At 41.0% G+C, this 25,781-nt stretch overlaps 1 protein-coding gene across 4 annotated transcripts in view; it reads left to right on the top strand.

The window, feature by feature from the left end:
* The window catches only part of SH3KBP1 (SH3 domain containing kinase binding protein 1), a 544,697-nt gene that overhangs the window by 340,114 nt on the left and 178,802 nt on the right, over window positions 1–25,781 (top strand). For all 4 annotated transcript variants that reach the window (XM_089683906.1, XM_089683908.1, XM_089683904.1 and 1 more), the window contains one exon: window positions 5,331–5,524. In XM_089683906.1, coding sequence (XP_089540032.1) covers window positions 5,331–5,524 — 194 coding nt within the window. The remainder of the gene's footprint in view (window positions 1–5,330; window positions 5,525–25,781) is intronic.

Raw genomic sequence — 25,781 nt, 5'->3', positions numbered from 1 at the left:
TCATTTACATAAAGAGAAAGTTTAGTAGTGTGTAGATGGGGGTCTGGATACCTGCAATTGAGGTGTTTTGACTGAGTGCATGGGCCAGATGTTCTTTAACTGTGGCAAATAGTAGGGGTGACAGGGGACACCCTTGGCGGGTTCCATTGGTAATGAGGAAGGGGTCTGACGTGAGACTGTTGACCAAAACGGTTGCGGATTGGGAGGAATACAGCAATGTGATCCGGAAAAGCATCTTGGGACCCATACCCGCTTGTTCCAGAGACTGGCAGAGGAAGGCCCAGTTAATGTGTTCAAGGCCCTCTTCCTCATCGTAGGAAAGGAGATAGGCAGGGATTTTGTGTTGTTTTGCAAAGGATGTTAGGTATGTTTTTGTTATGTATGGTTTTAGTGGTATTGTCCCTGGCTTCCGGTCCCACCTGGTCCTTGTGGATGAGATCTGGGAGCAGAGGTGAAAGGCGATTGGCTAAGACTTTAGCAAACAACTTTTAAGTCAACATTGAGGAGCAAAATAGGTCTGTAACTACTGCAGGAGGATGGGTCTTTGCCCAGTTTAGGCAACACCACGATTTGGGCTTGCAGAAGGTAAGGCGATGGAAGGTGGGAGTCATCTATCGACTCAGATGCTTTAGCTAATAGTGGTGTGAGCAATGGTGCAAGGGTCTTGTAAAACCATGGTGTAAACCCATCAGGGCCTGGACATTTTCCCACCTTAAGGCTTTTAATTGCGTCCAGGAACTCCGGTGCAGTCAAAGAGTTCTTCTTTAAATAAATATTTTTTTAATGCATGTACCAGGATTTTCTCTATTGGCCTATATATGCTTACCTTGGTGCCTTGTCTTCTGCTTTAATCTAGCAGTGCGGCTTTAGTTGATTGACATATGGAAACATTTCTCCATGATGGAAACATTGATGTTAAAGAATTTCTGAAGCTTATTTTAGGCTTATGGATGAGGTGAACTTCTGGTCCGACCCTTCCAAGCTATGTTATTAACGGACAACTCCAGGGAGGTTAAGTGATTCTCTGATGTGCAGGTTATATATTGTCCCTTGCAGTGGGGCTGCTCCTGCAGTGCAAGGCATAAAGTGGTTGCCAGGGGCGGACTGACCATTTGAAATCTCGGGCACTGCCCGAAGGCCCGGGGTACAGTAGGGGGCCCCATGAGATGCCCCTGTTACCTTTTTCATAGGCTTTTTTTAATTTGGGCAAGGACACAGGGGCCCCATGATCCCCTATTGCCCGGGGGGCCCCATGAGTTGTCAGTCCGCCCCTGGTGGTTGCAAAAGCTATACATATTTTACCTACCTTAATGCATTCCCTGCATTAAGGTAAAAAATGTCCCGGCTGCTGTAACGTCCCCCCTCCCCACACACCTCACTAAATACTTACATGAGTTGTATTTCATTACAGCACTGTGCCCATCTGCAGTGGTGCTTTGCTCTATTCCCACAGGATATGGAGGCTGCAGTGCTGCTGGCAATCAAATCCTATAAGGAGAGAGTGGGGGGTGGGAAGAGCCATGCTGTGTGCCAGTGGAGAAGGGGAGGATTGAGAGGGCTGGTGGAGAACCCCAGAAGAGGAGGTTTGGGGCCACTCTGTATACCATTGCACGGAGCAGGTAAATGTAATGTGTAATATTTTTTAAAAAGATATTGTTTACAACCACCTTAACAGCTTTTTTAGGTCTATGGGGAATTGCAAAGTAGATTTACTTGATCTTCCACACTGCTAGACTAGCTTCTTCTTCTTTATGCTTTGGTGGTGTAAGGACAGATACAGAGCCCATAGCCCTGCATTAGACGTGAGGATGTCAGGGAAAGTCCACTGCCAGGGGAGCGAGGATTCATAAAATAAAAGTGCTTATACTGTCTCCTAAGTCTAATCGAGCAGTTAGCCCTCTAGCTCATACTACTTCTCTCCCACAATCCACATTCTGTGAATGGGCTGTGAAGATCCTGCCATTCTATGGTTCCTCCATTATCCACAGAATGCCATGCATTGTGGGCACTAAGTAGTACAAGCTCTCTGAATGAAATAGAGGACAGAGGAGGGTGGGTAAGTGGTGCAACTCTTGGACGGGTAAGTCATGCAACTACACTAAAAGCAGCTGCTCTGGGCAATAGCTGCCCATGGGACATCCAGCAGAGAAGGCACTGAAGAAGGAGGATTTTTACATGAAACAGCAGGCTGCAGGTATTGGGATACACACCGTTAGGCCTCTTTCACACGGGCGGTTAGATTTCAGCTTTTAGCTGCAGGTAGAGGAACTTACTGCAGCTAAATGCAGACAATGCATCCCTATGGCTCCATTCACACACTGCGTTTAGCAACGTTTTCATAACATACGGTTTTATGCAATTAGGAAAAATAAAGTTGACTGCGTCCAAGAGCGATGTACCGCAGCTATCTGTACATAAACGCAGTTAATCGCTGTACAAAGAAAAAATAAGTAAACAGTTGCATTAGAAAAGGCAAGAATTTACTACCGCAGCTAAATGCAGCCACACGTAAACGCAGATATACTCAATGTGCAAATGCAAGTGATCTCTGTGCCAGGAGTGTTGGAATTTCAAAATAAAAAAAACCTGCATTTACAAGTGGCAGAACAACCGCCTGTGTGAAAGAGGCCATACACATAACAAATATGTTTGGTGCTGTATCCTAAAAAAAAAAAATGACTTCAACTTCAAGGTAAACTGAATGAACCTTTTATATATAACCTTTTACATAAATTATGCAATAGAGATGAAAGGTTGTCCATTACTCTACTGGGAAAAAAGTGAGTGACTAAATGCAAATTCTCCAATCTACTGACTTATCCAGATGCTGAAGGCCTATTCACTTTTGTGTGGTGCATTGGTGAATGTACAGTAACGCACAATAATTTACACATTAAAGTGCATTGCATTGATGCAGTGCATTGAAACCAAACAATCCAAAAAACAGGCATGTCACAGATTTTTTTGCCACAACACATTATGGTACATTGCAGCACTTTGCAAAGTATGTGTGTTGCATACCTTGCAACACATCAACACATGTAATGGGTAATGTTATTATGTCCGGATGGGTAAATCACTCTTTTTTAATACTCAGTTTATCCGTTAAAGGAAATAATTGAGTACTGACATGATACTTTTTTTATTTGCACTAACATACAATTTTGAGGACAAGCTTTCAGGGTATGTCCCCTTCTTCAAGGTCCAAGCAGTACTATTACAACGTTTTAGCAGAATGTTAGAAGAGATGTGGGGGATGAGGGAAAAAAAAAAAGCAGAAAGAAACACAAACCTAGGGTTAGCCTAGAGATAAGACACAGCAAAGCAAAAGCAAAGACTGGGGAAGGGGGGGGGGACAACAACACTCACAGAGGGAGTCATAAAACGGTTGGATAATGGTTGAGGAATCCCATGTCCAAATTAAGGCCCTTATCTCTTGTGTCAAATAGAATTATCATTCTTAGTTCAAAAGTTTTTCTTTCCTGAATGGATTTGAAATTTCCTTTAAGAACTAAAACATTGAAGTCTTCCATAATGTGGTCCGGTTGTGCGAAATGGTGTCCCACAGGTGTGCAAAAGTCATCTTCTTTATGTTCCTTGATGGTATGTCTGTGCAAATTCATCCTTGTTTGCAACTTCTGTCCTGTTTCGCCAACATAAGATCCTTTGCTACATTTTCTGCACTGGATAAGGTACACAACATTACTGGAGGTGCAGCTGTATGATCCGGAGATATTGAAGATCCCTTTTGAGTGTCTGACACTTTTTGATGGATTGATTTGGTTGCACAGTTTTCAGCGTTTTTTATTGCAGGGTTTGCTTCCATTATTTGTGACCTCATAATCAGAAGGAAGTTTCCTACTGATTAGTTTATTTCTGAGGTTGGGGGGTTGTCTGAAAGCCAGTATTGGGGGTTGCTGGAATATTTCTTTCAGAGTTCCATCCTCTGTTATGATGGGTTGTAAATTTTTGACTGAAGTAGATTTTCCCTTCGGGTTCTCAAGGCTGTGTTTATGCTGGTGTTGATAGTTTTGTCCTTGTAACCTTTCTTATGAAAGGAGAATTACACTAAGGTTCCATGTACACGGGACGTTTGGAAAACTCTTCTGAATGATGGAAACTGGCTGCTGGAAAACTTAGGTTAAAAAACGACTGTTTAGCTGCGTTTGCATACCGCGTTTATTCGCGTTTGCGCTTAGAAGTGTTTTTTTTAAATAACCTCAGGAGACCTTCCAAAATGCACAGAATGCACTGAAAAACAGTAAAAAAAATCAACTATTTCAGACATTTTGAGAGAAATAGAGAGAGCAGAAGCAGAGAGAACAGTATATTTTCTGGTTGTATTCACTATGGATCCCACCATGAGCATAATGCGGCACGTTTTACCATTTTTTTGCTGGGACTGACTACGCTGGTGTACTGGGTCCATTTGAATACATGGAAAACACTTTGCATGCATTTCTGATAATGAAAAAAGGCTCTGGACAGCATCTGGATATGGAGCAGTTAAAAAAACGCTTATAAACACAAATGTTTATAAACGCGTTTAGCTGTGTTTACACGCGTTTACAAGCATTTGGCGTTTGAAACGCTGATAAAATCATGGCTATGCATTTTGGGGCACAGACTGCCCCTTTGTCAAGCCCTCTTCCTGGGGCAGCTCTGCATGTAATAGCCGCCTTCCTGCTGATCACTGCAGACTACAGTCACTCCACAGAGATTTATGATATGCTGACCTTCCTAATTATGCAGTGAGTACAATTTTGTGTTTAACCCTTGCTTTTGATAAACAGCCTACACTTAGATGGTGGCGCCCTCTTCCGCTTGCCATTGATTTAGTATTAAAACATGTGCTTAATATAAAAGGGCCCTTAGGTTTCAAATCACCACCTTACTTGCCAAATAACATACTAAGTGCACTTGTAATTTCTGTTTAGGTTTATACACTGTGTGTAATGGTTCCTTTATTGTCCAGAGCTCTCAAAAGCAGTATGTAATATAGGACAAGTTCCTTTAGGTTTTCTTTTTACTCACAGTGTTTCTTAGTAATTCACTTTGCATAGTGTAATGTAATTGTACTATAATCCTCATGTTCGCAAGTTATAAATTTGTTTTCTTTTTTGCTCTCTGACTACAGTCTATACATAGTGCTGAGAATTTGTGTCTTTTTGAAATCCACTCAAATACATATAAATGATCCTTAAATTATCCTACCCTTTACTGTATGCTGTTGAAATCATAAACAGTTTCTTGTTCAGTATATGAGGTTATGTTATGATTGCAGTCCTGTGGAAGGATTGTCATCACAATTACTGTTTCCTTCCTACCAGGATTTAAAGACACTGCTGGCTCCGAGAGTGATGGGGGCGACTCCAAATCAGAAGGGACCAATGGAACAAGTGGAGCAGAAAACCAGGCGAAAAAGATCAGGGGATTTGGCTTTGGGGATATTTTCAAAGACAAACCAATTAAGCTAAGACCAAGGTCAATGGAAATGGAGAATGACATTCCTCCTGTAGAAAAGGTAAATATGAAGTATATATGCTTATGTACTTTTTATAGTTTACATTGGTATGCTAAATGCTTAAAATATGCATTAAGGTCTATTGACATTGTTGTGCTGTGTAAGCACACATGCATTAACACATAATATGCCACACTGTGCATAGCATTAATGCAGCCTATTCGTTTGAATGGACTGCTTAATGTTCCAAAAAGGTGTATGTACTATTATTGTTCCACAGCTCACTACAATGCATGTTGGAGGGTTACCATGCATTGTGCTGCACCGCTATGCACATCTGTTGGCAAGGTGTGTTGGGATGCTACTCAGAATGAACCCTAAAGCACATTGCCGACAGACATACTTTGCAGTGCACCACAATGCATCTGTGACAAGATGCAATAGGGCGCTATTCAGAATGACTAGGACTGCATCACATTAATTCACATTACCATCAAGCAATGGTGTATACAGGGTCTTAAAATGTGTATGTAAAAGTTCCTGTGTTCCATTTGCAATGGCTTAAACAGATTTCAGCCAGCTATAAAATGATTATTGGGTACTTAAAAGTTTACTAAACCCAGGACCCTGCATTCACTATATCTTGTCTCCCACAGTACACACACATGGAAATGCAATTATTTTAGTAAATATAAACTGTTAAATACCTTTTCTCATCAGTAGTTAGAGCAGTCTTGTGACTTCTATCAGTGTCCAGCAAAGCACTGGTTAAAGCTTGTCGGAGAAGTTTTCATTCTGCTCTGACTGTCCTGTGAAGCTATATAACCTCTGACACTCTGTCTGGACAGTGCTGATTCGCCCTGTGCTGATCACATGCACCCTCCCAAAGAAAAAAAACTCTCTAGCAATACACACTAAACTGAGCATGTGCAGGATGACTCCTAGAGCTCTATACTATCAGCAGATGGATTGAGGACAATAGAAAAAGGGGAGGATCAGAGACAACAAGATCAAACAACCTTTTTACACAGTATGGAGGATTAACCCCTTAGGTTCCACAGTGCGTATAACAAGCATGCTTTACTGCAGGGGTGTCAAACTGGCAGCCCTCCAGCTGTTGCAAAACTACAAGTCCAAGCATGCCTCTACCTTTGGGAGTCATGCTTGTAACTGTCAATCTTGCAATGCCTCATGGGACTTGTAGTTTGGCAACAGCTGGAAGGCCACCAGCTTGACACCTGTGCTTTACTGCATATACAGACTGATTTTACTGTTGTGAGTATAGTAACACTTTAAATGTACACTCAAGTTATTATTATTTTTTTCTTAATCTAATCAGTACTTTCTCGTTTTTCCACCAGACTTTCCTATAGTGCCCTAGCCCACCCCACTACCATCTTTCTATTATCTTGTGATCTAAAATTAGACTCCCAACCTTTCTGACTTTCACAGAGTCACCAATCAGATTCAAACCTGCCTAGGAAAGTTGATTGTGATTGGTAATACAGAAATCAGAAATAGAGGAAGGTACCTAGCATGGGCTTCAGGAAGTACATTCCCAAAGACCTTGCATGGAGCTGTAAATGTTAGGCCTCATTCACACAGGATTTTATTACCAGCTGTGACAAAAATCCAGCAGATTCTTGTGGCTGGATTCACAGGTAGATGCAGATACTTGCAGTCTCTTAGCCTGTATAAAGCAATGACAGGCTGACAGTGGCTGCAGCTGTCTGCAGGTGTTCGAATGTAATCACCTCTGCCATCATGGAAGACCAGAGTAATAACACGACACATCTGATTTGCCGAGGAAGTAAACATTTTTTTTCTTTTTTAAAGCAAAAGTTAAATTTTTTTTTTTCTTTTGATCTTTTGCTTTTAAAGATGAAGAAGAGATTTGGGGTCTTTTTGACCGCAGATCTCTTCTTACACAGGACCTGTCATGCATATTTGTAGTGCAAGGGATGTTTACATTCCTTGTAATAGGAATAAAAGTGATGAAAAAAAAATTACACGGACAGTGTAAAAATAAAAAAAATGTAAGCACCCCCAGCCCACTGTGCTCGTGTGCAGAAGCGAATGCTTATTTATATCGCACACGCATATGTAAAGGGTGTTTGCAGCACACATGTGAGGTATCACTGCGAACTTTAGAGGGAGAGCAACAATTCTAGTGCTAGACCTCCTCTGTAACTCTAAACCAGTAACCTGTAAAACATTTTAAAGCGTTGCCTATGGAGATTTTTAACTACCGTATTTTGTCTCCATTCCATAAGTGTGCATTTTAAAGTGTAACATGTTGGGTATCTATTTACTCACCCTAACATCTTCTTTCATATTTTACAAAAATTGGGGTATATATTATGTGTTTTTCTTTTTTTATTCACTAAAGTGTATCATTTCCAAAAAAATTGCGTTTCAAAAACAGCTGTGCAAATATGTGATATAAAATATTGCAACAATCATCATTTCATTCTCTAGGGTCTTTGCTAAAAATAAATATATTGTTTGGGGGTTAAAAGTAATTTTCTAGCAAAAAATACAGATTTAAACTTGTAAACAAAACATCACAGAAAATGCTTGATCCTCAAGTGGATAGAGCAGAGATGTTCTGTAGTTCACAAAGGTAAATTAACAAAGGTTAATAACACTCCTTGAGCTAGACATCGCTCACAAGGGGTGACAACATGTGTGCTTCTTACAGGACCACGTGAATGTGGCTTTAAAGTGGTTGTAAACCCTTACATATACCCCTGAAGTGACTAGCCTCAGGTGATGCACAGAGATTAAACAAATCCTCCTACATAAGTTGTATCCATTTATATGCAGCCCTCTCTTCTCCCCTCTACAGCATCCTAAAGCACACATTTTACACAGCATTTGTGAGCTCCAGAAGGCAGGGGGCAGGGATATGATGTCACACACTGCATAGCCTAGAGCACAGAGCTGATTGTACTGTGAGGCCTGAGTTGAGGGAATGGACACACCCCTTCTACACAGTCTCCTAGGGAAACATACACTGAGGCTTTCAATCACACAAAAATACCTCTTGATCCTACCAGAAATCTAGTGCTCTCCTGTGCAATCTGCAATGTTTAAGTGGTTTTAAACTTCTGAAGTTAAAAATTAACAAAGCACATCCTTGCCTTCACCCAAAGTACCTAGTATGATTTTCTCTCTAACCTTTGCCTATCTGCATTGGTCACTTCTGACAATCAATGCAGACACCAAGCAAACCTGTCCTTGAGGATGTGGAGCAGCTTACTGACACTGAACCAGAGTGGCTGATGGTGGATAAGGTTCATGACAACACCATGGGAGAACACCAGGCCATTGTATTAGCTACCTCCAGTGGGGAAGAGATCCCTTAAACCCCTTTGCGCCAGTGCCTCCTAGTCCTTTAAGGAGTTTGTGATGCCAGGGGAAGGATTTAGGGTCATGTGACCTGGACCTGGTCAGTGATCTGGACCTTTCTGTGAGGTGGCAGTAAATGTGCCAGGAGCGTGCACGGCGCACGCAAATGTTTATTTACATTGGGTATATGCATATTTGCATACATTGTTTACATTATTTGTACATTGTTGTTTACTTATGGGTATATGTAGATTTGCGTACCATTGGCACCAAGAAGTTAAGAAACACAACCTCTAGAGCTTAAATGAGTGCTGCCACTTCCACAGTCACATGAGGGTCCCTAGCAAGGTCTTAAGCATGAACTCAGGGTTCTCCTTTATGATAGACATGGCAACAGTTAAGTTCTTTAATGGCTAGGAGCTGTATACCTTGGTGGCTCTTCCTCTGTCGGACAAGATGGTTCTGCAACGTACCAAAAGTTGGAGCAAGTTGTTACAGGCTGTACTGATCAATGGTGGACAAAATTGGGATTGTTTGGTAGAATATTTGTTAGTGATCTTGAAAGATCCCTCACAGTCCATTTCCGCAATGCTTCCTGGTTTATGTATGCGAAGCACTCCAGAGGACTGTTAGACAGGTCTATAGTATATGAGATGTCAGGGGCCTCTCTGTAAAGCAGTGTGACAGAAAGGTGCTTCTGATCAGCTTATAGTCAAAAGCGCAGAACTGCCACAGTGGGGATCTTCACAAAGTAAGTTTACAAATTTAAAGACCATTCAGATTAATAGGAGTAGACACATTAAGATTATACATTCCCTTTAAATCAGACAGGCACAAATCAAGATGTTGATCTGATGTCTGGATTAGGAGATCAGCTAATTAGAATATTAACATTCCTTCCTGCTTAAGTAACTGAATTAAAATTGTTAGTAGGTTATATTTAGAAATCTGAATAGTTCTTTAATTAGATATATAGATATGTACTGTATATTAATGCATATGTAAATATAGCAGGTGCATTTACTGCTGCCTCCCAAGCCTTCAGCAACATGGGCATGCCCTACTTTTAAAATGCCATTGATGTACTGTGATTAATATGTTCACTTATACTTCTTTGACCTTCACTTCCTTCCCAATTCTTGTAACATAACACCGTTACCTAGAGCTGCTACTAATAAACTACGTCCTTTAGGTTTTATAACTACTGCATTGAGTATGACATTCAACCAAGTTCTTTGAATGGGAAGAATCTAAAAGCTTTCAGTCAAGTTCAAGGTAAATAGACTGTTCACTTTGCAAGGTAATTTTCTCTTAGCTTAAGATGGGCATACATTGATAGAATTTTTTGGTTCAGCCTGCCGGCTGGACCCACAAGTTGATCTAAAAAAACTTAACAGATTCCCCATCCACACATTCTAGGTGAATGAGGGAATCCTCCCCAGTGCGCTACTGTATTCTGACAGCAGGGACTTTGTCAGAATACACTGATCAAGGCTGCAGCTCCAGTGATGATTTAACACAAGTCTCCCAACAAGCCTGTATTAACAGTACTGAACTCCTTCCCCCCCCCCCCCCCCCCCCGGACAGACAATCAGACAGGCACACACTGGGCTATAGTATTGGTGACTGTTGGAGTACCTGAACAGTAGCTGTATCTGATAGGATGTAACCACTGTTTGGCGGCACAGCTTTCTGCTAAGCTCCTGTGTGTTTCACACGTGTATGGTGGCTTTATTGACTGTGGTCAAACTTTATTTTGCAAAGAATAATGAGTCATGTGCAAGAAAAATTACAAAACTGTATTTTTGCTTGCAAATGATTGGATGATCAAAGTCAGCGGAGAATCACCTTATTCACTAAACTAAGTGAAAAGCCTATTTGCCTCTAGCAAAATCCCCAAATAGTCATAGGTCTACAAAATATTTTCAGATATGGAAACTATAGGCAAGTAAATTGTTGGGTAGTTAGGATTTTCCTCCTATTACTGTTTTCAGCGATTTGACAGATTCAGTTATGCAGTTCTTAGCATAAATGAGTACACGCCAACAGATTTGTCAGAAAACCTTTACTTTCCTTTCAGAATCAACATTTCTGTGGGACACTATACTACAAAATACGCCCACAAATGCGGGCCATTGATTGCAAACAAGATTTGTTAATTAACACACACAAAAAGTATTTTTCCTAACATATTCATTCAAGACCATGTTGCAAAAATGAATACACCCCAAAGAAAGTCTTAGGAGCAAAGCTAAATTTTAGCCAACAAAATCCTAATTAAAAAGAATTCAGCTACAGGTGAGTCTAATTATTCATTAAACAGGTGTCCAGCAGACAGTTGATTATAAAAGGGTGTTACTTAACAAAGAAATTCCCTTCCTATGCCATGCCATCAGCAATGGCACCACATGGAAGAGAAATGTCACAAGGCCTTAGAAAGAAAATAATTTCTTTACACAAGAAAGGTGAAGGCTACAAGAAGATCAGCAAAGCTTTACTCAACAGTCAGAATACTGCAGCAAAATTACCATGCAAGTTCACTGCAATTAAAGAAGTAGAAAGCCAAACTGAGTTGAATGTTTCCTATGACACAATACGGTGTACACTGCACAGGAATGGCTTGCATGGTTGTCGTCCACGAAGGAAGCCTCTCCTAAAGCCCATGCACAAAAAAGCCCGCCTAGAATTTGTCAGGTCCCATGCTGAAAAAGAAGACGACTACAGGGACTCTGTACTCTGGAGTGATGAGACCAAGATAAATGTTTTTGAAACTGATGGCTTTAAAACTGTATGGCATCACAAAGATGAGGAATACAGAGAAAAATGCATATTGCCTACAGTGAAATATGGTGGTGGCAGTGTCATCCTGTGTGGCTGCATGAGTGCTGCTGGTGTCGGGAAGCTGCATTTCATTGATGGTATCATGAATTCACAGATGTACTGCTCTATATTGAAAGAGAAGATGCTACCATCACTCCGTGCCCTTGGTTGTCATGTACTTTTCCAACATGACAATGATCCAAAAGACACATCTAAGACCACTGTTGCATTTCTGAAGAACAGGGAGAAAGTGACTCAGTGGCCAAGTATGTCTCCTGATCTGAACCCAATCGAGCACCTATGGGGAATTCTGAAGAGAAAATTTGATCCTCACTCTCCATCCAGCATCCAGGCTCTAAAAGAGGACGTTCTTGAAGAATGGAAAAAGATTGATGTTGCAATATATTGCCAACTTGTTCATTCCATTCCTAGAAGACTTAGTGCTGTGCTTACAGATCACGGAGGTCATACAATATACTAGATGGAGTAGTTTTTTGTTGTGAGGTGTATTCATTCTTGCATCAACTAATTTGAGTAAAACTGAAGATTTTGTAATCTAAGTTATATTGTTAATCTTACGTCCATGTAATGAGTTAAACTAATGTTCTATAAAACTCAGTTTTCTCAAAATGTTGTCAATTGTTCTTGTGTTTATTGATTAAAATCTTACTTTTCAAAAGGGATGTACTCATTTATGCTGAGCACTGTAAATGATATTGGCTGGTCACATTGAAGGTTGATTGGCAGAAAGAAAGTGTTGTTTTGACCCTGGCGGGTTAGCAACATTCCCACTGGGAAGATGAAGATGAGGAAAATAGAGGTGATATATTTGGCATGCTTGTCTTTAAAGCAGTATTAAACCCAAAAGTAAACATTTATTATATTGTAGCTTACCATTGCTTAGGCAGCCCATAGATGATGAAGTTTTTTTTTGTTCAACCAGTGAATTAACAAAAAAAATTGACTGGATTCCCCCATCCACACACTCAATGTGAAGTCTTTCCTGCCAAGTTACTGACAGCAGGGGACTTCTCTATCAGGATTCACTGTTCAGTGCTGCCTGCTATAACCGTCGGTGCTGATCAAGAGGGAAAAATTCAACAGGACAGTTGTACAGACGTTGATCCATGCCTATGCATGGATTGAAATTCTCCCAGTCCATCCTGAACTAGCCAAATCTCGATCCATGTATTGCCGACTTTATGTGGTGGCTACATTCGTTTTCTTTTAGGCTTTCATTTTTTTGTTTACATCTGTAATCCAGTCTGTTCTTTTTCAAAAGAACAAGCTCTCTTGCAGATGTATCAGTTACAGGGATGAGACAAACCATTTAGCACTGTCAGAGGTGCTTACAATGATCATATTTTTATTTATGTCAGGGGTGCTCAGCCTTTTAAAGAGCAAGGGCCACTTGTGATTTGGAAACAGATCATAGGCTACAATGAAATGAAATAGTTCAGAATATAATTTTTTTTATTTTGAATAGCATAATGAACATTTTTCTTCTGCAGCCATTGAATGGCAGAGGGAAGGGGAGGAGGAGAAGCTGGCTTTCAGCAGTTACAGGAGGAAAATGGAGAGGATCGGGGCCTCTGTAGGAGAGGAGAGAAAGCCACAGGGATTTGAAATCCCTGTGGCTTTCTCTCCGCTCAGTGCAGAGATGACAGTACTGGCTAGACGGCTTCTGATTGGTCAGGACAGCCATCCTCCGCCGACACCAATGTAACATCCCGCGAAGTAGGGAAAGTGCATGCGATTTGGACAGGAATCACATTCCCATTCAAATCGCATGCTTTTCTTTTATTTGCCTCCATACATTTTGTATTGATGCAAATCGCACCGCAAAGTATCTGTTTGGGTATTGGGAGCATTTTTATTAGTACGAGATATCTGTATTGGTGCTTCCTTAGTTTTGGGTTCAGTACCGCTTTAAGGAAGACCTCCAGAAAATATAACTAGATAGGATGGCAGAAGGTAAGTGTTATGTGTTAGGCCAGGGGTGGGCAAACTTTTTGACTTGAGGGCCGCAATGGGTTCATATATTGGACCCGGACCAAGAGTAGATGAATGATGTGTATGTGTCATCCATAGTAAGTATAGTAATATTCCCCCATAGTAAGCATAGTAATTAATCCCCGATATAGTAATTCATCCCCCATATAGTAATTCATCCCCCATAGTAATTCATCCCCCATAGTAATTCATCCCCCATAGTAATTCATCCCCCATATAGTAATTCATCCCCCATATAGTAATTCATCCCCCATATAGTAATTCATCCCCCCATAGTAATTCATCCCCCATAGTAATTCATCCCCCCTATAGTAATTCATTCCCCATATTAATTCATCCCCCATATTAAGTCCCCAAGTCCCCCCTGTGTCAATTCACTTACCTTTGCTCCGCGCGTTCCTCTCGCCGTGTTCCCGCGCCGTTCCGGTGTAGCATGAAAATCTGTCTCCTATGAGGATCTGTCCCCCTCGACGTATCTGCGCATGTGCCAGTTTCAGGCATTAGCAGCCGATCGGCGATCTCCGGCACATGCGCAGATACGTCGAGGGGGACAGATCCTCATAGGAGACAGATTTTCATGCTACACCGGTCTTCAGGGCGGACTGTGAGAGGAGCCTAGCGGGAGCCTAGCTCCGCGGGCCGGATTAAAAGGTCCGCCGGGCCGTAGTTTGCCCATTGCTGTGTTAGGCCCTTTTCACATAGGGCAGTTTCCGTTCCGATCAGCAGGGGATTTGCTCACAGATAATCTGCTGATCATAGCAGAGTTGGTGGATGACACATCTGTGTCTGCTCAGTTTCTGCAGAGGGGACACGGACAGAGCCTGCTGTGCCGTATGGGTGGCCGGGAATAAACAGACACCCAACTACCTCCAGATCACACCGCCTAAACAGATGAGGACGAAGTCCCCTTCCAGAGGTAGGCGGATGTAAATGGACACAAGTCTGTTTACATGTGTCTGTCCATAGGGATAAATGTACCTTCTGATCAGGTCCGCCTGAAAAACTGACAGGTGGACCTGATTGAACACCCGTGTGAAAGGGGCCTCAATTATACTTATCACTAGACTGTCCTAGAGACAACTCTCAGAAATCTGTCTTGCGAGTTCAGAGGTACAGCTGAGAGTGGATGTGTGATAGAAAACAAGAAAGGGTAGTGGAGAATGTGAAGGAGAACAGAAATATAATAAAGTTTGTGTCTGGAGGTGCTGAAGTGTGAGAACAAGTTGGATGCTTGGGTATATCTTTGTTCTATGCAATCCCAGCCCTATACCACTTCCACAATATGACTGTTTATTTCAGGTGTATTTTGTAAAGCATATAACATTAAATTTATAACCTATGAAAGAGGTTACCTAATGCTGAGACACTAGAAGAACCAGGAGAATGCTTGGGTGTTCCCTAGTGGGATGGATATCACAAAGCAGGATTCTTCCTCTATTTTAATCTGTGGTGGAAAAAGGAGATTTCTGTTAATTAGGGGAAGTTGGCAATAGTAGATTTTGATGTGCATTCACCCCTGTTTTATTAGTAATATGAACTGAAATGTATACTATGTACAGGTACATCCGTTGGTGCAAGTCCCTAAAACATAAATATTGTTAGAGGGGATTTTGTTTTCTCTAGTTTGATGTTTGCCAGTTGGCTTCCCTTATTAGACAGCTGTTGTCCCTAAAATCTATGTACATATTTTTTCCTTTAAAAGTTAAATGAAAGTGTTACTAAATCCACAACAGTAAAATCAATCTGTATGTGCAGTAAAGCATGCTTGTTATGCTCACTGAGGAGCCAAAGGGGTTAATTCTCCACATTGTGTAAAAAGGTTGTTTGATCTTGTCTTCTCTGATCCTCCCCTTCTTCCTTTGTCCCCTAAATATCTCCTGATAGAACAGAGGTTTGGAGTCACTCTGCACATGCTCAGTTTGGTGTGTATTGCTAGAGAGGTTTTTTTTTTTTCTTCGGAGAGTGCATGTGATAAACACAGGACCTAACAGCACTGTCCAGGTAGAGGGTCAGAGGTCCTGCATCCTCCTAGAGGAGAATGAAAACTCCTCCTACAAGCTTTAACTAGTGCTCTGCTGGACACTGATAGAAGTCACAAGACTGCTCTAACTACTGATGAGAAAAGGTATTTAGTAGTTTATATTTACTAAAATAATTGTATTTCCATGTTGTGTGTACTGTGGGAGACCGGATATAGTGAATGCAGGGTCCTGGGTTTAGTAACACTTTAAGTTTGTAACGATATGTGATAGCTGTGACACATCAAATTAATCCTTTGTTTCTGCTATATGTGTATTACTACATATGGGAAAACAAACCGTGTGATATCTGGTGCAGTGTTTATTAAAGTGATGTTTATTGCATTGTTTAGTATCCTAATAGAATTGACAGAACCCTATAAACGGACTCAGGGGTATGTCTTCCTTAGACCACTTTCTTAATCAAACCTGCTCACCCTATTATAGATTTAGTAGTGATTGTGAATGAAATTATACATTTGCAAGAACATAATTGTGTTTCTTGTAATGTTTTAGATACAAGAAAAACAAGACATTTAACAAATGTTAAATGTAATATAGTATGTCTCACATTCAACTTGTGTGCAATTGTAGGTCCTCAGAAATATGTATTGTGTAAATGCTTGAGGGTGTTGTTCCCTGTCCTGATCATACCTCTGGACTATGCAATGTCTGTTCATGGCTTTATGCCAAACATTACAACAGAATAGGTCACACTGAATTCCTTTTGTAGGTAAGACTGTGTCATGACTTATCTGGAGGTATAGGGGTATGAGGCAACCCATTAACCTAACCATCTAGTCCTCTCTGTTCATAAATGACACTGGATAAATAAAAGACTGCCACTCCACCATTGATAGATATACAGCAATAGAAAAGTTTTTAAAAGAGTAAAACTGACCTAAAACTTTTTTGGTTTTTGAATAAAGCTTTGGGTGGGTTCATGTTAAAGTGTGGCACTGAAGAAATTCCAGGTTGTTGTTGATGGTTTAACAAGTTTTATAGTAGGAAATGTACCTTATGCCACCTTCACGCTTTATTTGCTTACCATCATTACTAGATGGTAGTGTTAAAGCACCATTAAAAAAAAAAGCACTTTCCAAACTATATATATTAACATGTCACTTTAGCAGTGTGCTGTAATGCAGGTAAAACATGTAACATGCATTACCTAGTGTTGAAGTAACATGTACTACCTCACTGTAGTGGTATAAATGGACCCAAAGTGATTTCCGATAATACTTAAGGTGCTCCAAGGTATGTGAGGCTATTGCTCTTACAATAAAGTGATGCTGAGGCTCATTAAGATGCCTTCTAAAATTACTGGCCTTAATTTAAATTACCAATAAGTTGTACTTCATCAATATATTTAAATGATTACAATTGTCCTATGCAGAGAGCCTCTACATGTATTTTCAATCCATAGGGAGGTTACTGAGGTCACGTACTCTAAGTGATGCAAACCATGCACGATGGCCACCAGGCCCACCCAGGCAGTACTTCCAACTTAGGTCTTTCCAACCTTGGGGCTCCTGTGTGCTGCTGTTGTGATGTAAGCTCACATTAGCTCTTCAACTAAAACCAGCAGACCCTTATTTGTGTAGTTTTGTAAATAACTGTGGCTTAGATTTGACTTGCATTACATTTTTCTTGCAATAGGTCACATTATTTGGCAATAGCATAATTGTATTTAAGATCTGTGTTTTACAATCTAATCCTAAGCAGCTCTTTTTAATAACGAATAATAAGTTCCTGCTGCATTGTAGAGAATTCCCAAGTAAGGAAGTTAAACAACACAAATATCAACTTCCTAAAAAGAGTAGATCGTGTTTCATTTTCCTACAGATTATACAAGTGGCCTTATTCCTTAAAGATCGTTTAATTTTAAGTGCACTAGCCAGTGGCAGCACATCAGGCTTCAGCAAAAGATCAATTCGGGCTTGGTTACTGTGGGTTACTGAAGAAGCCACGTGATCGTGGTGCAACACGTCGACGTATTTCCGGTCATAGGGGTGACGTACTTCCGGTTCCGGGTTCGGACGCCATCTTTGTACACCTGAATACACCCATAGCACATGGGGAACTGCTTCTCTCTGTTGGAGGATATGTGAGTGCAATTTTGCTATATATCTCAGAGTGCATTAAAACAGTGTTGCACTATGGAGGTCTGCTTTTTCTTGCATATGCGCCCTGTGTCTGAGTCCGTATTGTGAGGGGAGTGATTTGAGTGGAACTCATTGCCTGGAGGAGGATTAAGTCGGTGGAGGCAGTGGAGGAGGAAAAACCTGGCAGAGATATATTATATATAAAGCTTTGTGACCCGCAAGGGTCGAATGTGGAAGGTGAGGGGGCACTTTGGCTATTATTGAGGGGAGTCACATCAAGATTATCACGAAGAGCACAATTGCAGCATGGAGTGAAGTCATTGAACACTTTTATTATTTTTGCACAGTGTGGCATCACAAATAATTTTGAATTGATTTTTCATTTAATTGTTTTTGGATATATGTATCACTTTGCACAGTTCAAGAGGCATTAGTTGATCATCACTATACCACCAGGGGGCATATAATTTATATGTGGGGATGTTGCACTAGATATTTTGTTTAGATTGATTATTCAGTTTGTATATTTGGAATAATTTATTATTTAGGCAGGAGATAATTTTCATTTTATATAAGTTGAGCGCTTCACCATTAATATAATTTGTTTGCACTATCTTGAGGTATAAAGAATAGGTGATAGCAGCTGACTTTTTGGTCACTAGGTTCTGTGGAGCGCAGGGGGATTCTTTGTAAGTTTATTTGTGCCTGAACAGTACCCTGAAAAACATACTATTTGTCTTGAAAATTCCCCCTAAAATATAGCAGCACACTTCCTAGTATGGGAGTGTGCCTAGAGATACTTCTGTTCTAACAGCGTTATAGTTGGGGGTGAAATATAAAACACTGCTGCCTCTGACTGTTAGTCTCAGGAGATTTGGAATAAGATTTAGTGATGTTACTACTGTGCTATTCTGTGGTTCTCCATGCTGGAGGTTCCGACATGAGGAAGCAATGTCCTGCCTCTACCAAGATGCCCACCTCCACACACAGACACAGTACAGAACAAGGCATGGTAAGTCAGTAAGGAGGAAAGCTGGACTAGCTGGAAGGCGACCACGGGCAATACGGATGACTAATAGGGATGCTCTTGGATTTGGTCCAAACCTATGTTCAGCTGAAATCATAAGAAACTGTCAGTGCCAGACCAATAGGCTCCAGATGGCGGAGGTTCCCTGCCCGCAGCTGCTCATACACAAAGGAGTGGGGATTCTTGTGACATCATTGACAATATGGCCATGTGGGCGTCTCTGCCCCTTTGTGTCCAGGCAGCTATGAGTTGGGGAGTCCCTTGTTCCTGGTTTGCCCAGCACTGACAGCTTTGTTCCAGGTTCGGACTGAACCCAAGCTCATCCCTAATCACTAGTCATTTGCACTCTTCCTGCCTTTTTTTGATTGTGGATTCCAGAATTAAGTTCTTATTTAAATTTTTAGTCACCGGTCACACCGCGGTCAAATCGTGCAATTTGTGTGCCATTTCAGCACAATTTCTGGTTCGATTTCTGGTTCTGCTCTTACTCAAAATGGCCATGGCCAGAAATGCTAGAGGCCTGTTTCTCAAAATGATTTCTCAGCAAAATAAAGCATGGAGACATAGATGGATGAATGGATGAGTTTGCGTTGAATATTAAAAATTAATTAGAGCTTTTGGTTTGTGGTGCTCAGATACAGTGTAGTTCTGTTATAATAATAGTAAAGACTGTGTGAGGAATAAAGCCAAAAAAGTAGCTAAAATTAGTTACTATAGCCAAAAGACTATTTTTTTCACTTCCATTTTCTTAATTGCAAGCCTGTGAGTCGGTCTGCAAATGACTGTGAATTCTCAAAAAATCAGCAACTGGGGACTATATAGAGTTAATCATGCACGTTATTGTGTAGGGAATTATTTATTTACTATTTCCGACTGGCTTTCTCTAGGCATTCTGTCTATCTGGATTATTTTCTCCAAATTGAATCATTCATTTGAAAATGAGATTAAGAAGGAAGCAACGTTAGAGCTGCAAACTATAGCTGCCCACACAGTTCTACCTCTAGATTTTTGTAACGAAGGAGGCATACGAACTCCTGGCTGTTCCTGTCTCTCCTTTAAATTGCTATAGAGGATGAAGACTGTGCTGAAAGCCACAGACTAAATGTTCATCTATCCAGCTTCTAAATATACATGATACATTACTGTAATACATTTGGCTAAAGTTTGACTTATTCAGTAACAGCCGTCCATGTTTATGTTGGTTTTTTATCAGTATTCTCTCATACTCCTAATTTGTTTCCACCCACATTCACCCTAATATGATTATGGTGTGGGTAACATTTTAGGCTTCTGAAACGGACTAGTGTGGTTCAGTATTCTTTGTAGGGTTTAGAAGAAAATGATTGGTTGCTAGTGCAAGTGCTTCCTTTTTCTTGCTGCTTCCCTATTTGATATAATTATCCAATTGCCTGTGTAAAAAAAAAAAAAAAAAACACACAACTTGCCTTATTAAAGCGGAACTTTACCCTGGAAATACACTTTTTTATTCTCTGCCTCCGGCCCACTACAATAATAGCCTTTTTTTTCAGGACGTGCTGTTTCTTGTCTTTTGCCCCCCCCCCCCCCCCCCGCGCCATTCTGGCCTAGTTCAGAATGACATGTCCTACTCCAGCCTCTCACATATCCCTGGAGGCTGTGGGAACCCATTCACAAAGTGGTTGGGGGTCAGAGGCTTGTACTTCCTGAACCCGGAAGAGACAGCCAGCTAAGGAGGAACAAGTTGGCTGTTGAGACACAGGCAAAGACAGATGAATAGTGGATCGCTGCTGGGCAACTCTGGATCCACTGGGCAAGTGAGTGTGTATTTTCAAAAGACAGTTTAGGGGGAAGGGCAGGGAGAAAAAGAAAGGTCAGAGTCTAGTTCCTCTTTAAATATTTGAACAATTCATTTCACTGTAGACAATTTCAGCTCTATCTCTTGGACAATTGGTTAAACAATTGTTTTTGAAAGATCTCTGGTACCGAAAGGCCTTTGCTAAACCGATGTTGCAGGAAAACGTTATTGATGGACAAGGGAATTTTGACCCGTCCTTCATCAAATAGATGATCTCTTCGCATGCTTGATTTTCCCTCTAAATGCAAGAGTGGTAATTGCATAGAACTTAAGGCTCTCCAGGGGATGTGGGGTCTTCCTTTTATCCCCTGCACTTCACTATTGCCCTGTGAGATGATTATCGGACTTACTGGTTAATTGTGAAACACACTGAGGTGAATTTACAAATGGCAAATAGACTGTGCACTTAGCAAGTGCAGTTGCCCCAGAGCTTAGTAAATAAGGTGGACCTCTGCTTCCTTCCATCATCCTTTCTTTTACACTTGAATTTATTTTGATCTCCCTAAAATCTCAGGGGCAATTGTTTTTTGGTACTTCTTTGTAAGTATAGTATATAAGGTGCGGTGCTAAAATAATTTATACATAAAGTGTAAAAAACATATAAAAAAAAGTCCAATCTACAAGGCTTGTAGAATATGGAATGTGCCCCTCTCTTATGGATGGTGGTGAAGGATTCTTCCTCTTTCTCCTTTTGGCTTTTTGTGACATTTATACCAGTGCTGTGAATCCGTGGGAGAGGGGCACATTCCATATATACCTGAAGCCTTGTGGATTGAACTTTTTTATATGTTTTTTACACTTTATTTATAAATTATTTTAGCGCTGCACCTTATATACTATACCTACTGTATATTGTTACCTGCAATATTGTGGTGGCTGCTTATGTGGTTCCTGTTGACTTTAACTACTTTATACCATAACGCAGATTTGTTTTAAAAAATTTTAGACTTCTTTGTAAGTGTATAATGGTATGGAGGTAACCATGTTTCTGTGATAGATGTTGTGCCAGATTTTGTCAACCAAAATGGTGTATTTTATTTTACTTGCTTGTGATTTGGTATTCTTTGTAAAGTAAAGCTTCCCTTCACTTACAGAGTGCACAGTTTATTTGCCTGCAGTAAAATTAACCTCCCTGTGTAGGCAGTAGCAAAGCCAGGTTCTCAAACAAATGGATGGTTCATTATTGGCTTACCAGAGTGCTCAGGGATTTAGATATCCCAAGGCACTGAGTAGTAAAACTAAAATGGCCACCTGCAATTACACAACTGTGCCTTTTGATGTCACTTCAAGTATACTTTACAAGGGGCTAAACATAGAAGTTAAGTAGACAACATTTTCCACAAAAGTTGTCCTAAATGGAAGTCATGTTCCAGTATGAATCATTTCCATATTTTCTGACACCAATGCATGGGTTTTTGGTGATGTTTATGGAACCACCAAAGTATTATTTATCCAAGGAAACAGCCAGCAGCTGTCATATTGCTTAGGATACTGGATCTTCAGGAATAACATCTAAGAACAGTTGTTGTCAGAACAAACCTAAAACTGCAAGCACTCTGCTCCAGCCCTGCTCTCCTGCTCCTCCATTGAATCCTGCCCCCACTTATGTTTTTGAATTAAAGTCTATCTTATTACAAAAGCAAAGAAATATTTATTGCATCTTACCAATTCTTGGATGAGGTACCTGCATTACTGTTCTTTTTACAGATTTTTTCCTCCTTTATTTTCACCTGGAAGTCCTGCAATACTTCCTGTTCCTGGGTGTCTCCCTTCGCTTATCAAGTGTATCCATGAAAGTAGCCACTCAGGATGGACTTCAAACATGTCTGCCTTTGTTCATTTCCATTATGTATGGGGTGATTTGACTATTAGTTAACATAAGAAAGATAAAATTGCTTTAACTTCCAGTTAATTTTGCAGGTAGTGACATGAACACTGCATTTCTGGCAAAATTAAACCCAAGAGTTTGTTCTTGGGTTTAGTTATTCTTTAAATTAATGCATCATGCTGCCCAACAGTTGTGTAGATATGTCTGACTGTTATAAAGCTTTCATAGCTCTATGTTTGTGCCTGTGGTTTGTTCAGACTTTATATTAGAGGTCTCCAGACTTACAAAACAAAGGGCCAGTTTACTGTACTTCAGACTTTGGGGGGGGGGGAGGGGGTGCAGAGTGCCCAGTGTCAGTGGGAATAAAAAATGATATAATGTTTGTAGTTAGTGGAAGGGAAATAGTGCCCGTCATTGGTAATAGTGGAAGAAATAGTGCCCCATCATTGGTATTGGTTGGAGGAATAGTGCCCCATCATTGGTATTAGTTGGAGATATAGCGCCCCATCATTGGTATTGGTTAGAGGAATAGTGCCCCATCATTGGTATTAGTTGGAGGTATAGTGCCCCATCATTGGTATTATTGGGAGGAATAGTGCCCCATCATTGGTATTAGTGGGAGGAATAGTGCCCCATCATTGGTATTAGTGGGAGGAATAGTGCCCCATCATTGGTATTAGTGGGAGGAATAGTGCCCCATCATTGGTATTAATGGGAGGAATAGTGCCCCATCATTGGTATTAGTGGGAGGAATAGTGCCCCATCATTGGTATTAGTGGGAGGAATAGTGCCCCATCATTGGTATCAGTTGGAGGAATAGTGCCCCATCATTGGTATCAGTTGGAGGAATAGTGCCCATCATTGGTATCAGTTGGAGGAATAGTGTCCCATCATTGGTATTAGTTGGAGGAATAGTGCCCCATTATTGGTATTAGTGGAATGAGGAATAGTACCCCATCATTGGTATTAGCGGAATGAGGAATAGTGCCCCATCATTGGTATTAGTGGGAGGAATAGTGCCCCATTATTGGTATCAGTTGGAGGAATAGTGCCCCATAATTAGTATTAGTGGGATGAATAGTGTCCCATCATTGGTATTAGTGGGAGGAGTAGTGCCCCATCATTAGTGTCCATGGAAGGAAAAATGGCTCATTGTTGGTGTCAGTGAGAGGAATGGTTTCCCACTGTTAGTGTCCGTGTAAGGAATGGTGCCTCCTTGTTGGTGTCAGTGGGAGGAATAGTGCCCTGTCAGATGGATAAAGGCAAGCAAAGAGCCACATTCGCCCCAGTTTGGAGACCATTGCTTTATATTATCATTGACTTATAACATGGCATCATCTTCTGTGGCACTGGAGAGGGTAAAATATACAGTTGTGGCCAAAATTATTCAACCCCCACTGAAATTGAGTGTTTTGGCCAGTTTGACATTGCTTTTGATCATTCAGTCATCTTGCTTACATTTACATTAAAGAGGCACTTGTAGGTCAGACAAATATAACATAACAGTTATAATGAAATAACCACAAATGTCTTTTCTGTGCTCACAGCATTATCAGTTTTATTCAACCCCCAAGTGACATTCAATCTTAGTACTTAGTACAGCATCCTTTTACAGTTATAACAGCTTTTAAACGTGAAGCATAGCTTGACACAAGTGTCTTGCAGCGATCTACGGGTATCTTCGCCCATTCTTCATGGGCAAAGGCCTCCAGTTCAGTCACATTCTTAGGCTTGCGCACTGCAACTGCTTTCTTTAAGTCCCACCAGAGGTTCTCAATCGGATTTAAGTCTGGTGACTGCGATGGCCACTCCAAAATGTTCCAGCCTTTCCTCTGCAACCATGCTCTAGTGGACTTGGAGGTATGCTTGGGATCATTGTCCTGTTGAAAGGTCCAACGTCTCCCAAGCCTCAGGTGTGTGACGGACTGCATCACGTTTCCATCCAATATCTCCTGGTACTGAAGAGAATTCATGGTACCTTGCACACGCTGAAGCTTCCCTGTACCTGCAGAAGCAAAACAGCCCCAAAGCATGATTGACCCTCCACCATGCTTCACAGTAGGCAAGGTGTTCTTTTCATCATAGGCCTTGTTCTTCCTCCTCCAAACATAGCGTTGATCCATGGGCCCAAACAGTTCTAATTTTGTTTCATCAGTCCACAGAACACTATCCCACAACTTTTGTGGTTTGTCCACATGGCTTTTGGCATACTGCAGTCGACTCTTCTTATTCTTTGGAGACAGCAAGGGGGTACGCCTGGGAGTTCTGGCACGGAGGCCTTCATTACGCAGTGTGCGTCTTATTGTCTGGGCTGAAACTTCTGTACCCACATCTGACAAATCTTTTCTCAGTTCCTCAGCAGTCACACGGGGACTTCTCTCCACTCTACGCTTCAGGTAGCGCACAGCAGTCGAAGTCAGCATCTTCTTTCTGCCACGACCAGGTAGCGTTTCAACAGTGCCCTTTGCCTTGAATTTGCGAATGATGCTTCCTAAGGTGTCTCTTGGTATGTTTAACATCTTTGCAATCTTCTTATAGCCATTGCCCTTCCTGTGAAGAGAAATCACCTCTTCTCTTGTCTTCCTGGACCATTCTCTTGCCTTCACCATGTTTGTAACCACACCAGTAAATGTCTAGAAGGAGCTGAGTATCACAGTCATTTTAAAGCTGCCTAATTGGTGCTTATTATGCTTGATTGCTGCTCGGTGACATCCACAGGTGTTTTCAATACCTGATGGAAAGCACCTGTATGAACCTCTGTTCTTCAGAGTGGTAGTCTTTAAGGGGTTGAATAATTGTGGCAATGAAGAAACCACATAAGAACCATTTACTACTGTATTACATAAACAATTGATGTCATTTTAGTTGCATTTGGGTAGTTACAACGTCCTTGTAGGATTTGATTCTGAATACAATTCCAAATGTACACTATAGTCCCTAAACCCCTTTACAGCATTGGGGGTTGAATAATTTTGGACACAACTGTATAACACAAATGTATCCTTGAAAGTATACACCATTATACGGCATGCATATAGCAATAACTGACAGAGAGAGCAGCATGAGAAGGACAAGAAGAGGTGTTTACGTTCAGCAGTTGATTTCAGTATGTGTTGGAGTGGTGCATGCCTGTTTATTTGTAGATGTCTGGCATGCACCCAATGGGAGGCTGAGATTACAAGGGTAGCTGCTAATATTTCTCTAACCCAAGGTACATCCAGGCACAACCTTATGTGAAAACCTTTAAACCAGCACACACACAGGTGTCTCTTCACCTACTGGCTAATGGCACGTTCTTGACAATCACAAAGGAGAGTGTTA

Source organism: Staurois parvus, unplaced genomic scaffold (assembly GCF_062004578.1).
Source record: "Staurois parvus isolate SC_StPar_1 unplaced genomic scaffold, SC_StPar_1.0 ptg000327l, whole genome shotgun sequence".
Taxonomy (NCBI): domain Eukaryota; kingdom Metazoa; phylum Chordata; class Amphibia; order Anura; family Ranidae; genus Staurois; species Staurois parvus.
The sequence above is the reverse complement of the archived record's forward strand: the minus strand, read 5'-3'. Positions and strand labels throughout refer to the sequence as shown.